This window comes from Hemitrygon akajei, chromosome 13 (assembly GCF_048418815.1).
Source record: "Hemitrygon akajei chromosome 13, sHemAka1.3, whole genome shotgun sequence".
Classification (NCBI taxonomy): Eukaryota; Metazoa; Chordata; class Chondrichthyes; order Myliobatiformes; family Dasyatidae; genus Hemitrygon; species Hemitrygon akajei.
In genome coordinates this window covers 95,853,980-95,872,395 of record NC_133136.1, presented here as the reverse complement: position 1 = coordinate 95,872,395, position 18,416 = coordinate 95,853,980, and the positions used below count along the sequence as shown (strand labels likewise).

Genomic DNA, 18,416 nt, shown 5'->3' with positions numbered 1-18,416 from the left:
TGAAAAGCCTCATCCTGAGAGCAGATGCAGTGGAGACAGAGGAATTGTGAGAAGAGGATAGCATTTTTGCAAGAGACAGGGTGGGAAGAGGAATAGTCTAGGTAGCTGTGAGAGTCCGTAGGCTTATTGTAGATATCAGTAGATAAGCCATCTGCGGAGATTGAGACAGAAAGATCAAGAAAGGGGAGGGAGATGTCGGAAATGGACCAGGTAAATTTGAGGGTAGGGTGAAAGTTGGAGGCAAAGTTAATGAAGTCAACGAGCTCAGCATGCGTGTAGAAAGCAGCGCCAATGCAGTCGTCGATGTAGCAAAGGAAAAGTGGGGGACGGATACCCATATAGGCCTGAAACATGGACTGTTCCACAAAGCCAACAAAAAGGCAGGCATAGCTGGGACCCATACGGGTGTCCATGGCTACATCTTTCGTTTGGAGGAAGTGGGAGGAGCCAAAGGAGAAATTAAGAGTAAGGACTAATTCCACTAGATGGAGGAGAGTGGTGGTAGAGGGGAACTGGTTAGGTCTGGAATCCAAAAAGAGGCGCAGAGCTTTGAGAGCTTCCTGGGGGGGGGGGGGGGGGGAATGGAGGTATATAGGAACTGGACATCCATGGTGAAAATAAGGCGGTGGGAACCGGGGAACTTAAAATCATTGAAAAAATTCAAAGTGTGAGAAGTGTCATGAACATAGGTGGGAAGGATGAAACAAGGGGGGATAAAACAGTGTCGAGGTATGCAGAAATGAGTTTGGTGGGGCAGGAGCAAGCTGAGACATGGATCTACCTGGACAGGCAGGTTTGTGGATCTTGAGTAGGAGGTAGAAATGGGAAGTGTGGGATGTGGGAACTATGAGGTTGGTGGCAGTGGATGGGAGATCCTCACAGCTGATAAGGTTGGTGATGGTGTGGGAGACAGTGGCCTGGTGCTCCTTGGTAGGGTTATGATCAAGGGGTAAATAAGAGGAGGTATCACTGTGCCTCGGCAAGGTAGAGGTCAGTATGCCAGACTATAACAGCGCCCCCCATATCAGCGGGTTTTATATTAAGGTTGGGATTGGTGCAAAGAGAGTGGAGAGCAGAGCATTCGGAAGGTGTTCGGAAAGAATCTTCACTTGTTTTTTTACATTCCTGGTGTGATAAAATCATCAACAAACAAACATTGCTTCTCTTGCCAAGATGTTGTTTGTCCAGGTATGTATTTCCTATCATTTTTCTACTTTTCTACAATTTCTCCTCATTTTACCTTCACCATCTTTAGCAATATAGCAAGTTACAATGAATAAAGACATATGTCAAAGCTGGAGTCTGTGGCCAAATGAAAAATGTTGGAACGCTACAAAAAGTTTACTCATGGCATTACCTTTTTCACAATAGTATTTCCATGTTCATCTGTGTATTGTTCTTCAGTGACTGACTCCGGTAGGACATCGGGCATATCATCTGCCTGCAAATTGATAATGCTCACTGAATTTCAAGTAGTGAAGTTTCTGCTGAGCAATTGATACTCAAATGCAAATTACCCTAGTTTTCACAAGCGAATTTGTTAGTTGTGAGAACAATGCACTGAAAGTAAAATCTTATAATTAATATAATTGGATAGCACTTTTGAATGTCTAGTTTTTCTTCCATTAAAAGATAATGGTCAATATTCTTGAGTTCGTAATTACTGCAGCTTTAATAATACAAGCTTTTCACAAAAAAAATGGCTCCTGGAGCAAACCTGTCCAATCCACACAATATTAGTTAAAAATCTGTAGATTTTTTATGTTGTGGATAGTCTATTCATTCTATTAAATATCCTTTGGATATTTATGGCTTTGTATGATGTTTATATTATTTTTAATACAAACAGATTAATTTTAAGCATCTCAAAAGCCTGCAAAAGGACACGCAAGTGGAAACCAACACAAAAAATAGTACTGCATGTAATGTGTACTTATAATTTTTGCATCTTTCCACCGGATTAAGTAACATTGTGTAGGAGAAATAGTGCTTCCAATTGGAACTAGGGAACTTAAAAGCTTTCATGTAAAGAATCATACATAGAAATAGTTATTTTCTAAATGTTTTCCTCACTATGAGAATGTTGCAAAATTTCATCCTTTTACAATATAATAATATAGAATATGTTTTTCTATTTTGTTGAATGGTGCAAATAGCTCAAATGTCATGGAGAAACAGATGTTAATACAGAATAGATCCAAATTGCATTGTCGGAAAGATTTCAAAGTTTGGGCTGAGTTTGTAGAGGTGGTCAAAGGCACTGTTCTAAGTTTTGAAAGGAGTTCTTAAGGATATGGTGTTGCAGTACAAAACATAGGGGATAAATAAGGGATTTCCAGAAGCAAAGAATATCAGCTTTGGTGACAGAGACAGTAAAATGTCAGGTTCCACAGAATGCTACGTTGGGTATGAGTTTGGATGTATTCCTGGAAAGGTGTGCATATGTAGAATGGGACAAATCACCACTGATTTGAATTTCATGCCCTCGACAATGCACAAGGTGTTGGAGATCTAGTGAGACCCAATGCAGACTGAGCATTGAGCATTTTTGCTCCATCTGCAGTAGAAGCCAGGATCGCCCATTTTATTTCCACTTCTCTTTCCCGTGCTAACGTATGTATTGACAAGTTGAGGGTAGATGCAGATTAGAGGACAACACCTCATAATCCTTCTTGGAAGTCTCCAACCTGACAGTGTCAACATTGATTTCTGTAACTTCCAGGAACAATTCCCTCTTCTTCCTGCCTTTGTTTTCCCTGATCCCTCTGACCCCATTATTCCCTGTCTTTCTTCTTTGCCTGCCTGATCTTCCCTTCACCCATACCTTCCTCTGACTGGTTCCCTCCTCCTTTCCTTTAATCTGTTGTGCTCTCCTTTCATATTCCATTTTCTTCAGCCATTTGTCTCTTTCACCTATCACCTCAGAGGCTTTCACTAATTTCAACTCCCCACCCCCTATCTCCTTCCCCTCATCTGTATTCACCAATCACCTGTCAGTGAGTACTCTTCCCCTCCCCCACCTTTAATCTGGCCTCTACCCTCTTTCTTTCCAGACCTGATGAAGGGTATATTAAATTGAATTCATCGATCTTAGCTAGACAGATATTTCAGTTTCAAAAAGTACTAGCCAGTTATAACACTCTAATATAACAGTAACACTCTTTTTATCTTTCCACAAGATGCTAACTGATCTTTCGTATATTTCTAACATTCTCTCATTTTTCCAATTTTCTACATTTTTAGTGTATGGTGTCATAGGTTGAGAATTGTTATTTCTCCCTTCTCTTGTCTTTACTGTTCTTTATCGAATTAAATCTCCAAACAGATCAGTTGTGATCAACAAGCCTTGACCACTTTCTCTCTCAGCCACTATCACTCAACCCTTTCAGAGACAATCCCTTTACTTTCTCTATACCCTCCTCCTACTCTACAGCTTATTTCTAACTTGATAATAAGTGATCCTGATTTTGAGGAAAGGACATAGATCTGAAAAATTAATTACATTTTTTTCCTTAAACATACCTCATGACTTGCTGGGTATTTCCACTATTATTTAAAGTTAAAAAAACATAAATGTACATGGGCTACAACCGAGTCTGGCTAGGGACAATCCTGGATCACTCATTCCCACTATAGTTCACCTAGCATGGTAAAAAATATTAAAAAATCACTCAACAAAATGCATGATGACTTTTGATGTAATATATTGAAATCTTTGAAGATGTTATTTTTTGAGTAGATTGGCATGTCTTATGTATTTGATATTTCAATAATATTTGAGTAATATTATATATAATATATATACACACACACAAAGTTAATTAAGTGTTCTTGTTAATTCAATTACAAGTTATATGTAAAAATATGTTAATTGCATCCATCATCACACTTCCATGTTATATATGCATGCCTTGCTAAAAGTAAAGATGAATCAGACCCATATTTCAGACTCCAGTATCCTCCACCGGATTCATTCAATGTTTTGAAGTTACAAAACATACACTTGCGACATGCTTGAAAATGCAATGTCATTGTTGATAAGCTTTCTTTACAAGACCAAACTGAGCCAGTTAAACGTAAGTGTGGCACGATGGCACAAATCCTGACTTCTGATACTATCCGTGTGAAATTTACACATTCTCCCTTTTATCAGGTGGAGTTCCTTCAGGTCTCTGGTTTTCTCTTACATTCCAAGAACATGCACGTGTAGGTTAATTGTTCACAGAAAATTACCCCTAATATGTAGATAAGTGGTAGATTTGATGGTACGGCAGGGAGAATAAACTGAGTTAGTGTAAACATGGGTGAATGATGGTTAGCATAGACTTGTTACCTTACTATATCTTAACGACTCCATAAATGCACAATTAGCTATTTTTGATGCAAACGTAATCATAAGCAACAAATTACGAATAAAAATTGTGATCAGATACACTGAACATTATGTTCAAGCACTAATAAAAGGAAAATAAATTGCAAACAAAAAAAATGCTAACTTGTTTTAAAATAAACAAATCAGATTATGTACAATTTCCATCAAAAGCTAAGAGCTACAGTCCATGTCATGCTTGGAGTCTCAGCATGCATCACTACAGAAACCAGACAATGGTGATTCAGTGCACGTAGTTCAATCTAAATTGAGAACTAGAAAATTCTACAATAGACCAAAGGGCAGCATGTTTGTGTTGGATACCTGGATAATCACCCGGCGGCGAATGACCCGGGTAGTTACAGTCTCCTCATCAGAACTGCTTTCCTGTTCCCCCAATTCTTCCACTATCTCCTGGTGAAAACAGTCAATCAGTCATCATTTACTTTGTGTGTGTGTGTGTGTGTGTGCGCGTGTGTCTATACACTTAGAGTTTACACACCCGTAATTTTGTAGGTTTCCTCTGGAAGTTTCCATTTCTTTCTATATATTTAACTGCCCATTATAAATTGCTGCTGGTATGTTTGTGAATAGTAGAATTTGGGAGAAATTGATAAGAACATTTGGAAAATAAATTAGAATGAGTGCAGATACTTTTTGATGTGTGGGCTCTGTTTATGTGATGCTTGACTCAATGACACTAATTATATTTTGTTTTACGCACAATGTTGTGCTCAGGAAATGCAGACAATAAATAAAGTTCTTTTCTGAGAAAAATCTTTCCAGATTTATTTGAGAGCAATTATCTAACACAAATGAGAAGCAAAAATGCTCAGCCATATTGGCCCAGTCTGTGGTATTCAAGCAGAGGCAGGGGTGACATTCCACTCTACTTCCTTTTATCCACATTAGAAAATGGAACATCTTTTAATTTTCCTCCGCATTCATGTAGCTGAGATAAAAATCAACAATATATTACTCCTGAACTCCGTATTTACTACTCAGATCTATTAAACACATCAACAAACTACCAATGTAAAACTGGTAGATTAAATTATGAGTTAGATTTATTCAGTTCAACTGGAGACAGCCTACTTCAAACAAAAATTGCCTTGTAGCAGAAAGGATGTTTTGCACAAAAATGGACACCTATTTTTCTCTCGAAGAAAGGTGGATCTGGGTTCAAATTATTTATATGTTAACTGAAAAATGTTAATAAAAGGGTTAAGGAATACACCTTGGAATAGAAGTAGCTTTTAAACTTTATGTAGAGTCTGAAAAAGAAAAGCAAATAGAGAGCTGAAGAGAATGATTTTGGAAGATTGAACCCATGACTAGCCTAGCCTGCTAAGGAACTACCAGCTTGTGACTTGGTTGAGGAAAGGAGGCAAGAGGCCAGAAAGACAAGTTTTCGGTGAATTTTATCTCTGGTGAAAGTTACAAAGATATGGATGGAGAATGCCACAGACAGGTCGAAATAAGAAAGTGAAATGAAAGGGATCCAGGAACCAGGTGACAACATAAATCAACCAGAAAAAGGGTTTGATTATTTCAATTATGTGAAAGGTGGCATATGGAGAAATTCTACAAAAAATATTGGAACAAAGCATCTTTATTTTAAGCGAAAATCAGATGACCAGTTTTTATTATTCTACCAGCCATAATTAAGTTAGTGATAACAATTTTGTACAGCATCATTGTGCAGCTAGTAGATCTGCTATCCCATAGTCAGCAACTGGGTTAATGTTAGCCTTGAGTTTGTATATGATTGAGTAAGTTTCCCGTCACATTCTCTCATACCCACAAAAACATTCACTTGGTCGGTTAACTGGCCATTGTAAATTGTGGATGAATGGGAGAGAGATGGGGGTGGAGTCGATGGGAATGGAGGAAGAATATAATAGATTAGGGTAAGAATACTGTGAGAATAGATACTTGGTGGCCAGTGTGGACTTCTTGACCTCTTTCCATGCAATATCTCTGATTGCTTAACTCAAATAAAATTGATCTTTGAAATGGCTGAATTGTTGACGTAGAGAAAAAAAACCTATTCTTTTACACTGCTACTTGCCCAGTCATATTCCAGAAGTCAATAACCGGCTTCCCGCGTTTGCACTATTGACTCTGTAATAAGAGAGAAGCAATCGGTAGTGTAGACATACAAAAGTCAAAGACACCAGTTCCCAAGAATGTAATCCTGCAGTCTTGAATATAAATGTAGGTAGTTTTTCTCACACAAAATTGTATAAACAGAATGTTCAGTACTTTGCGGTTTTACTGTAGCTTTTTACCTTTTCTAGTGATTCTTCCTCAAAAGATTTCTTAATGTTCTCTGGCTCATTCTCTGTGGTTTCCCCTATAGTGGGACCAGCTGTTTGGGCAGGCTGTAAGCCCTCATCAGGCTCCTGTATAATTGGATTTTGTTCATCGATTCTCAAGTTTACCAACTCTGTAGATTCCACATCTGCCTCTTCTTCATCCTGGATATCAGATTTCTCTACTTCCCTGGACTTGCCTTGATAGAAGTCAGAATCTTCACCAGAGGATGTAAAGTCTTCATCCTTCACTCTGTCCATAAAGAATTAAATTGTTACAGGTATCAGGATTTTAGTAACAATAGGCTGATATTGAAACTCTTTTGACAAATGAGATGATTATTGACTTCAAGAGAACTTGCACCATTCTCACCCCTCTTTATGCTGGCGGCACAGCGTGGAAACTACAAGCAGTTTCAAACTCCTATGCTTGCATATCTCGCACAACCTCCCACAGTCCTAGCAAACATCCTACACTGTCAGGACAGCTTAGCAACATCTCCACTTTCTGAAAAGAGCTGGACTGTGCACATCATGCTACAGATACACAACAGAGAGCAACCTGTCAACATGCATCACTGCACGGTGCAGAAACTGCTCTGCAGTGGAAACCACCCAACACATCATCGGCACAAGCATACCCACCATCAAGGACAGATATACAGAAAGGTACCAGAAAAGGACCAGTAACATCATGAAAGATCCCACCCACCTGCTCATGGACTGTTTGTCTAACTCCCAGGGCCTGTCATCTACGCCAAGACCACCAGAGTCAAAAATTGTTACTTTCCCCAAGCAGTAAGGCTGATCAACACATCCACCCATCATAAAGAAACTGTAATAATATCATAATTCTGTTATCAATTCAAAATCAATCACTGTGAAGCACTCCAAATATTTTTCAACAAAATCACTACAATTCACTTTTAAACAAATAAAAAATCAGTACCATTTGATTTCAAATGAGACAGGGAAAAGAATTCCCATTTCCCACTGTGGAGTTATTGTGTAGCTGCATGTGCCACATCCAAACCTCTGGTTACAAATGGTACTTTTGAGTTTGTTTCAGATCTACACCTTGTCAGAGCTGTACTTAGCCACTCAGTCGTAAGTGTAAAGTGAGTAGAGCAGGGGGCTAAGCACACAGCCATGTGGTGCACTTGTACAGATGGAGATTGTGGAGATGTTGTTGCCAATTTGAACTGACTGGGGTCTACAAGTGAGGAAATCCAGGATCCAACTGCACAAAGAGGTATTGAGGTCAAGGTTTTGAAGCTTATTGACTCATTTTGAGGGGATTGTAGGATTGAATGGTGAGCTGTGTCAATAAAGAGCATCCTGATATATGCATCTTTGCTGTCCAGATATTCCGGAGTTGAGTGAAGAGCCAATAAGATGTGGACCTGTTGTTCCAGTAGGCAACTTGGAGTGGATCCAAGCTGGTTCTCAAGGAGGAGGTATTTATTTATTTTTGATACAGCACAGAATAAGCTCTTCGAGCCACACCATCCAGCAATTCCCTGATTTATTTCTAGCTTAATCATGGGACAATTTACAATAACCAATTAACCTACCAACCGGTACATCTTTGGACTGTGGAGGAAGCTGGAGCACCTGGAGGCAACCTATGCAGCCATGAGGAGAGCATACAAACTCCTTACAGGCAGTGGTGGGAATTGAACCGCGTTTTGCCGATACTGTAAAGCGTTGTGCTAACCACTACGCTACTAAGCCGTTGCTCTGTTTCATCAGCAGTCTCTCAAAATGCTTCATCACTGTGGATGTAAGTGCTGCTGGACGATAGTCATTAAGGCAGGTTACCATGTTCTTCTTCAGCACTGGTATAATTAAATCCTGCTTGAAGCAAGTGGGTACCTCAGACTGAGGTTAAAGAATCTGAGGCTACATCCACACTAGATCGGATAATTTTGAAAATGCCAATTTCACATAAAAATGATAGGTGTCCGCACTAGGCATTTTAAAAAATATCTCTGTCCACGTTGAAATGGAGATTTCGGTGAATCTCCTCCTGCTGCGTGTGCGCAGGACACATATACCAAAAACAAGCAACATGTTTGCTGTCAAATCTCGCTGTGAAAGACGGTGCATGTTTGTTCAGCTACACACTAGAAAAACTTAAACGATAGGCAGCTATTGGCTCTCGCGCAGGAGGACTTAAAAGTTAAAAAAAAACAAATACTGAAGTGTATGGAGGCAACCGACAGGGAGTTCACGGGCAGTATGACCCGGCTGACGACGAACATTGAAAAACTGACAAACTCTGTTGCATTAATAAAGCTCCTTGTTAAATGTGTAAAACATGTCTGCATCAGTATTATCTTGTATTTCCAAACAATGTTACATTAGGCTGTTACACATCTATTGTCAGAGAAGTACTTGCATTAGTAGGTAAACCACCTTCATACGAGCAAGGACAGAAAACAGGGCAAAATGAGTACAGTTATTTATTCAGTAAGTTATGGGTCAAAGTATTTGGTGAGTACATTTCTAAATCTTCTGGCTTCAGTCTCATTGCTGTCTGTTCTGAAATTGTTAGGTTGCGTTCAAGAAAACAATGAAATGGCGTGCTGCCCTCTGACACTGTTTTTAGATTTCTCCAGTTACCCCGTCCACACTGATCTGCCGAATCAGCGTTTTCAAAAATACACACCCTGCAGAGCATTTCTGAAAAGCTCCAGTTCTGGGGGACGAAAATGCCGTTTTAGTGCGGACAGAGAGTAAAAAACGGAGAGAAAAAGCTTTGGTTACGGATTTATACGGTGTAGTGTGGACATAGCCTCAGTGAACATTCCAGCCAGGCATTTACATGAAAATAAAGAAATACAAAATCCCAATCTACACTTGACAGGTCCTTTCTGATATCATCGAAACTGACCATTCTCCAATTTAGAAACTTATCCTTTTCCATAATTACCTTCAAACTAATGGCATTATGATCACAAGATGTAAAGTGTTCTCCTACACAAAATTCTGTCACCCTCCCTATCTCATTCCCTCCTAGCAGATCTGGTATCACACACTCTCATTGGGATTTCTCTGTACTGATGAAGGAAACTTTCCTGAACACATTTGACAAACTCTATCTTGTCTAGCCCTTTTATAGTATGTGAGTCCCAGTCAATTTGTGGAAAGCTAAAAACACCTTCCTACGCCATCGTAACCTTATGTTTCTAGCAATAGTCTGTGATCTATCTACAAATTTCCTCCTCTAAATCCTGTGGACAGTGTGGTGGTCTATATCATAATCCCATTAACATGGTCATACCTTTCTTATCCCTCAGGTCAACCCATCAAGTCTCACTAGATGGGTTCTCCAGTCTGTCATGACTGAGCATGCCATTACATTTTCCATGACTAGTAACGTTACCTCTCCTCCATTAATTCCTCACACTATATCATGTCTAAAACAACAGAACTACAGAACATTGAGGTCCCAGTCCTACCCCTCCTACAGCCAAGTCTCACTAATGACTACAATATCATAATTCCATGTGCTGATCCATGCTCTACGCTCATCCATCTTTCCAACAATAGTCCTTGCATTGAAACATATGCAGCTCAGAACATTAGTCCCACCATGCTCAACCGTTTGTTTCCTGACTTTATTTGTAGGCTATCTATCTCCACAACCACTCCACTAATTGTTCTAGCACACTGGTTCCAATCTGCTGTAACTCCAGCTTAAACCATCCAGTGCAGCACTAGGGTACTAGTCCCCCTCCAGGGACTGTTCACGGACAAACCGTCCCTCCTGTACACCTTCTCTGGAAAAGAGCCAAATGGCCCAAAAACCTGAAGCCTTCCCTCCTGCACCAACTCCTTAGCCATGCATTAAACTGTATGATCTTCCATTTTCTAGTCTCACTAGCACGTGGCACAAGTAGCAATCTTGAGATCATAACCCTGGAGGACCTGTCCTTTAACTTAGTGCCTAACTCCCTGAACTCACTGTGCAGGATCTCATCACCCCTCCTACCTCTGGCAGCTCACTTTCCTACTAAAGAATGCTGTGGACCTGATCTGAGAGCTCCTGGACCCTCTCACCGGTGCAGCATACCATCCAGGAATCTTGTTCTCATCCACAGAACCTGTTTTCTGTTCCCCTATCACTACATCTCGCTTCTTCGCCCCTCCCCCTTTCCCTTCTGAGCCTCAGAGCCTGACTCAGTGCCAGAGATCTGACAGTTGTGGCTTTCCTCTGCGAGGTCAACCCCAGCCCCAACAGTACCCAAAATAGTATAGCTGTTTTTTGAGGGGAATGGCCAGAGGGGTACTCTGCACTGGCAGTCTATCCCCTTTACCCTTCCTGGTTGCTACCAATTTACCTGTGTCCTGTATGTTGTGTGTAATGACTTCCCTGTCTATCAACTCCTCAGCTTCCTAAATAATCCAGAGTTCATTCAGTTCTAGTTCCAACTCCTTAACATGGTCTGTTAGAAGCAGCAACTGGATGCATCTTGCAGGTAAGAAGTCAAGGACACTGGGGGTCTCCCTGCCTTCCCATATCCCAAAAGAGAAGCACTCCTCTATCTTGCCTGGCGTGCCCACTGCTCTAAATGTGCAACAAGAAAGAATAAATAACAAGAAAAAAAAATTACCTACAGACTAAGCCTCTGAGCCAAAGCCTCAACTGCCCACTGTAACAATGGTTCACTCACACTATGACCGGCCCGCTTAAAACTAACTTCTTCTTATTGGCCCTTGCCAAATGCCTAATTATGCAGAGCCCAATGTCTCCTTGGGAGCTGTGGCACGCAAAAAATGTCGACTGCCCCGCTTGCTTCTCTTAAACTCTTTCGCCCTCCAAGCAACCCAATGCTTTCTTGGGAAGTGTGCTGGACAAAACGTTTTGATGAAATAGAGAATGCAGCAAACTCTCATTTCCATCTGATACAGTAATATTGACATCAGGGCCTCTATTTTTCTCTCCACTGACACTATATTGGCCAAGAGTATGTCAGGTAGTTGTGGTTGTGTTCCCCATTGCTGACACCTTGCTTGAAGTCCATTCTGTCTTCCGCAATTTCTGTGGAGGACAACCATTTCCTCAATGAACTTGAATTTATCATTTTAGTGCACAATATGATATTAAAGTTTCAATAAATTTGTGCTTCCCCTTGAAAACAGTGCGCTACAAATGGAAGGATTATTTCCTTGGTTCAGTTTATGTAAAGATATCAAACTCAGTGTGGATGATATTAGCACAATCAATATATGATACAGTACTCGAAAACTTATACCTGCAGATGCTGGAAATCTGATATGTGAACAGAAAATGCTGGACATACTCAAAAGGTCAGTCATCATGTTTGGAAAGAGAAGCAGTTTATGTTCCAGGTTGGAGACACATTGCCTTTTCTCTTTCTTTTTCAACAAATCCTGTGTATAAGATGATGAGAGGCATCGATCATGTTCCCTAACTGAAATGGTTAACACAAGGGGCATAGTTTTAAGGTGCTTGGAAGCAGGTACACAGGGGATGTCGAAGGTAAGTTTTTCACATATAAAGTGGTGGGTGCATGGAATGCGCTACCGGAGACGGTGGTGGAACAGATACAATAGGGTCTTTTAGGAGACTCTTAGATAGGTACATGAAGCTTAGAAAAATAGAGGGCTATGTGCAAGGGAAAATTGAGGCAGTTTCTAGAGTAGATTGCATGGTTGGCACAACATTGTGGACTGAAGGGCCTGTAGAGTACGGTAGATTTTCTATGTTCTATATCCTGGCTATGAGACCCACGCCATGAAGATCATTTGTTTAGCAGTGGGAGCTTGTCCCCACTACCACCGTTTGGCTATGACTAGCTTTGGAGCCAAGTCCAACTGCTGGCATAGTTCTTATGCCCGGCAGAGCTGTTCTCACTGACAGGAGAAGGGGCAAAGGCTGGCCACTGGCGCCTTAAAACCAGTTGCTTTGCCAGATGGGGCTTGTTAACCACGGATGGTAGCTCATCTAGGAGAGGGAAAACTCTGATTTCAAACCTCTGCTGCCTTGAGGCTATACCCACTCATGGGAAAGGCTTTGGGAGTAAACCCTGAGGAAAAATCCGGAGTCGGAGTCCCGAAGGCGGCTGAGTGCTGTACCCAGCACCAGCACGGCAACTCCTGCGATGCTGCTGGCACCAAACTGCATCGACTTTCGTCGCTCCTTTGGACCTGTCATCAGCATGGAGAGGGGGGTCCCACTGCAAGGGCAACAGACGGATCTCCATATCAACTCTGCCCTGCCTTGCACCCTGGAGAGGCCAGTCTCAGTGACTACTAGAGGCGCAGAACCCACAGTTGACCACGACCGATGGAGGCCACACACACGCATATTATATATATATATATATATATATATCCTGGCTGAGCAGCTGAGTGTTTCTAGAATTATCTGCTTTCATTTCAATACCACAGATGCATTCTCTGCTGTATGCTTCCTTATATGCTACTTGTTTTATATTAATGAAATGGATGTCAACATGGATGAGCTAAGATAACCAAAGTACTCCCTCTTTATTGTGGGCAGCTTTACTCACATATTAATAGAAATTGGAAGTCAGAACTATTGCAGAACAATGTCTCGTAAGGAGACATTGGATTGTGCATACAAGATCATTATGCTCTTGTATGAATGTTGAATAATCCGAATCGACTTCCTTTAACGATTCTACCCTGCACATGTACCAAATTTCATCCCACTGCACCAAAATATTAGCCAAAACAAATCTTACGTAGATTTTTCCTTTTGTTTATCAGTAAGTACTGACTTTTTTGCTTCAGCTTCATTTTCCTTCTGAGCTTGCCCGGAGTACTCAGAGATGAATAGCTCCTCTCCTGACTTGTTCAGCTGTTCCTTGGTCTGTGCACTGGTTTCCTGAGGCTTGCCACAACTGATGGAACTATCTTCCTCCAAGACAAGAGGTGGTTGTGCTCCAAAGCCCTCAGTACGTCGTTCACTGGAAACTTCTACTAGATCCCTTGAGCAGGAATACTCTTTAGAAGTCTGCTGTCCCAGTCGTGTGATCTTCGGACTGTAAAGGTCTTCAGAAAGTGCAGAGAAACCTAGAAATGGAGAAAACGAAGTGGTTATAACAAAGATCTACTTTAGTATGCAGAAATATTAATAGGTTCAAATTGTGAATAACCCACTTATTGTTCATCTTTAAATGAAATCACATTTAAAATTCTAACAAATACTTTATTTCTCCATGCTCTTCAGATAAGCCAGTACTGGAAATATGCAAGTGCTAGAGCCTAACAGCCATTAGTTATAGGACCCATTCCCAACTGCAAATCTGACCTAGACACTGTCTCAAGACGGTACCTTTGTGCTTATAAACATGTGACACAATGGAATAGTGAAATAAGACTGAATCTGCTATTCATGAGGAGAGGGAACGCGTCAATGGAATGAGTGTTTAATAAAACTATTATTAGATTAGGCTGGCTGACAAAGGAAGAAAATAAGGTTCATGGCTTTTAAAAGGTACAGAAATTAAAATTGCAATTACAGGAAAATATAACATAGAAACATAGAAAACCTACAGCACAATACAGGCCCTTCAGCCCACAAAGCTGTGCCAAACATGTCCCTACCTTAGAACTACCTAGGCTTTACCCATAGCTCTCTGTCCAGGAGTCTCTTAAAAGAACCTATTATTTCTGCCGCGGGCAGCCCATTCCACACACTCACGATTCTGCGTAAAAAACTCGCCCCTGACACCTCCTCTGTACCTACTTCCAAGCACCTTAATATTAAGTGCTCTCGTGTTAGCCATTTCAGCCCTGGGGAAAAGCCTCTGACTATCCACACGATCAATGCCTCTCATAATCTTGTACACCTCTATCAAGTCACTTCTCATCCTCCGTTGCTCCAAGGAGAAAAGGCCAAGTTCACTCAACCTATTCTCAACCTGGTTAAGTCCCCCATGACTACCTCTCCAGCATCATTTTCCAGCTGTTTCTCTGCTGAACTTCTCTAATGTGTAGTTTGACTCCTAGCGAGGTGAGGCTGATGATAGGGCAAAATTGCAGTCAACAGGAGAGTTGCAATGTAAAAGGTGGTCAGAATCAAAATGGGTGAATACAGGATTGAAGGAATTATATTCAAATGCACAGAGTCTACAGAATAAGGTAAATGAATTTGTAGCACAATTACAGATTGGCATGTATGATGTTGTAGGCATCACTGAATCATGGTTGAAAGAAGATTATAGCTAGGAGCTTAACGTCTGAGGATACACATTACAGTGGTGCTAGAAAGTTAGTGAACCCTAGAGAATTTTTTCTATTTCTGCATAAATATGACCTAAAATGTGATCAGATCTTCATGGAAGTCCTAAAACCAGATAAAGAGAACCCAATTACATACAGTAAATAACACTAAAACATTATACTTGTTCATTTATTTATTGAGAAAAAATGATCCAATATGACATGTCAATAGAATAAAGGAGGATAGTGATCTTAAGATAAATATCTTTGGATCAAGAGGGGGTGGGGATGTTGGCCAGAAAGAACTACAGTCTGCCTATCAGTGAATTTGAATGAATCAAGGACAGTGAAGGCAGACAAGCTAATTGCCTTTGTTCTTGCCATAAGGGAGGAGATAAAGGCTACCAATTTATGAAGAGATTGTGCTCTCCATTTTGTATGTTGGTTGCTTGGTTTGATCAGTGTTTTAAAGTCAACTCAATAATGCCTCAGGTAATTAGGGATTCCAAATAAGTTAGTTGTGAGGTGTTTTTTGTGTTGGATATAACATCTAGGTGTGTGAATGTTGGCCTGTGTCTGGTCTTTGTGTTTCAAGCTGGTTGCTGATTGAGAACAAAGAGCCATAAATTACCAATTGTCACTTGCTGGGAAGAGGGCAATAATAATTGGATGTTGGCTTACAGCAGGGCCAATAAAAAGGTGTTAAAGGTCAGACACATGACCTACAGCAATTAATAATGGAATGCAAAATTTGAATTGGTAAGAAATGAATATAAAAGCAGATGCTACAAGTCTGCTGGCAGCGGTAACTGTAGGAGAACAACTATTGTGTGTGTGAGGTTCTAAAGAACATGTGGCCGGCAGCAGAAACTCCTTTTTAACTCCTATTACAGTTTCTGTTTTTTGATAGTCCATGGAAGGTCAGGAAAACTTAGTTGGTGTGCACACAGGTATTGGTTGTGTAAGTTCATGTGCTCTTCCATTGAGACAATAAAGATACTTGTCAGTAATTACAGATTCTTGCTGTGCCTCCCTGGTCATTATTACAAGGGATGATTCTTGTAACAGTCTTATGGGTGACGTAAGGGGGGGTCAGCAGTCAGTGCAGGGTTACCCTGTGTCCATTCTTCTCAGCAACAAGTATACCCCTTTGGATACTGCTGGTGCAATAAGCTACCATGGCACAGCAGCAGCAGCCAAGCCAGTGGCACTGTGACACTCAGCAGGGAAGGACAGAGTCAGGCAGTGATAGTGATAGGAGAGTGCATAGTTAGGGGGATGGATAGGAGATTCTGTGGCCACGGGGGAAATGCCTGAGTGCCTGTTGCTCGGCACGCCAAGGGTTCGGCCTGAGAGTCTGGCTTGGATTTGAAAGCCTAGTATCTTGGAGCTCTGGAGACGGGCGGATCAAGGTTCAGTGTCATGGCAGGAGACCTGTGTGTCATCGGGGGAGTTGGAAAATCTACTGCTGTGTGCTCAAAGACCTGGGATCTTTGAGATCTTTGGGAACAGAGCTCGGAAAAGGTGATGTAACAGACTTTTAACATCATAAACCAGGGAGTTGTTTGTTATGTCTCCCCGCTTGCTGGGAAAATGGAGACACCTCTTTCTCCCTTATTAGGGAGAGAGAGAGAGCCAGTGGTATGTTGAATGCTGGGTGAAACGCTAAAATTTTGGTGAAACTGCAAGTCTGTGCCTTTGCTATTGCTTAGTGCTCGGTGGCGGTACCAATGCTTCCTATTTTTTGCCGGTGGGGGGGGGGGGGAATTGTTGCTCGCTGCTGCTTACATGTGGGAGGGAGGGGAGCTGGGGGGTGGGACTGGGGTTCTTATGTTTAACTGTCATTCATTTTTTGGGGCACTTCCCTGTTTTTGTGGATGTTTACAAAGAAAAAGCATTTCAGGATGTATATTGTATACATTTCTCTGACATTAAATTGGACTTTTGAACCTCTGATGTGTTGCCTCCCAGGTGCTCAGGTCCAGGATGTCTCAAAGTGGCTGCAGAATATTTTCAAAGGGGTGGTGCACAGCAGAAACCATGGTGCACATTGACACCAATGACATAGGTAGAAAGGGGAAAGAGGTACTGTTCAGAATTTATAGGGAGTCAGAAAAGAGGCTGAAGAGCACAACTTACAAGTTAGTAATATCCGGATTACTCCCAGTGTCACATCCTAGTTAGGGCAGGAATAGGATGATAGTACAGATGAATGAGCAGCTGAGGAATTGGTACCGGGGCAGAGTTTTAGGCTCTTGGATTATTAGACTGCTTCTGCCTGTACAAGAGGGATAGGTTGTACCTAAACTGGAAGGCAACCAATGAGTAAACCAGCTAGACAGGGCAATGGGAACTAGAGCATCACATCAGAAAGTGGAGAGGTGGAGTGGAAGGTAAAAACAGGCAGGAGCAAGATAATACATATGATTAGACAGATAGTTAGAAATGTGCGCATTTTAATGCCAGCAGTATTATAGGTAAAGGTGTACTGAGTTCCATGTTCCATGATGTTCTTATGCTGTACTGTACAAAACAATAAAGGCTATTTAGGAAGAATTTAGAGATAAGGAAGGTAGGATCATCTTAATACAATTATATTAAAGGAGCCACTAAGAGCCAATGGGAATTAGAGAAGTAAATATGCAAGAATATCACAGAAACAAGCAGGAATAATAGAATGCTAAGAGTAGGTACTGTTAATTTGCCTAATATTGACTGAGATGGACAAAATGCTTTGGGATGAGATGGTGCAGAATTTGCTACGTGTGTACAACAAAGGTTTTTGAAGCAACATGTGGGTGACAGTACTAGAGAAGGGACTATGATGTTTCAGTGGGAGAACACTTCGGCCATAATTCTTTTAAGTTATATAATAGTTATAAAAAAGATCAATTGGTCCAAAAGTTAAAATGGAAGCCTTTAAGAAGTGTGATAGGAAGAGTTCAGGGCCAGTGTGTTCCCTGTTCAAGTGAAGGGTAAGGATAGCAGATTAAGAGAATCCCGGTGTCCAAGGGATATTGAAGTGAAGGGATAAGGAAAGTGAAAGACACACGTCAGCCTTAGGTAGTTGTGATCGAGGGAGTCCCTTGAGTTGTATAACGCATGTACAAGTACATATAAGAAGGAAATTAGAGGACAAAAGGGTGAGTATCCCTAAAGAAAAATCCTAAATTAATCTAGAAGTGTATTAAATGCAAAAGGGTAGCTAGGGAGAAGAGAACTGATTCCCTTAAGGAATCACTGTGGTAATCTATGTGTAGAGAGAAAGGAGATTGATGAGGTCTTAAATTAAGTTTTCTCATCTGCATTTACCATGCAGAAGGACATGGAAGTTACTAAGTTCAGAAAAGAGAACAACAAATTCTTGCAGCATCACAAAAAAAGATGTTAGATGGTTTGAAGATTTAAAGGTGGTTAATTCCCTGGAGCCTGATCAAGTGTTTTCTAGGAAATTTGGGAAAGGAAGTGAAGAAATTGATTAGGCCCTGGCAGAGAGTTTATATCTTCATCAG

General features: G+C 41.0%; 1 protein-coding gene across 24 annotated transcripts in view; it reads right to left on the bottom strand.

Moving 5' to 3' along the window:
* ank2b (ankyrin 2b, neuronal) overlaps nt 1-18,416 on the bottom strand; it is an 874,534-nt gene that overhangs the window by 14,714 nt on the left and 841,404 nt on the right. For 22 of the 24 annotated variants that reach the window (XM_073065112.1, XM_073065128.1, XM_073065103.1 and 19 more), the window contains 4 exons: nt 13,422-13,752; nt 6,661-6,937; nt 4,694-4,783; nt 1,358-1,441 (listed from right to left, as the gene is read on the bottom strand). In XM_073065112.1, coding sequence (XP_072921213.1) covers nt 1,358-1,441; nt 4,694-4,783; nt 6,661-6,937; nt 13,422-13,752 — 782 coding nt within the window. The remainder of the gene's footprint in view (nt 1-1,357; nt 1,442-4,693; nt 4,784-6,660; nt 6,938-13,421; nt 13,753-18,416) is intronic. The other 2 variants (XM_073065108.1, XM_073065114.1) reach the window with 2 other exon arrangements.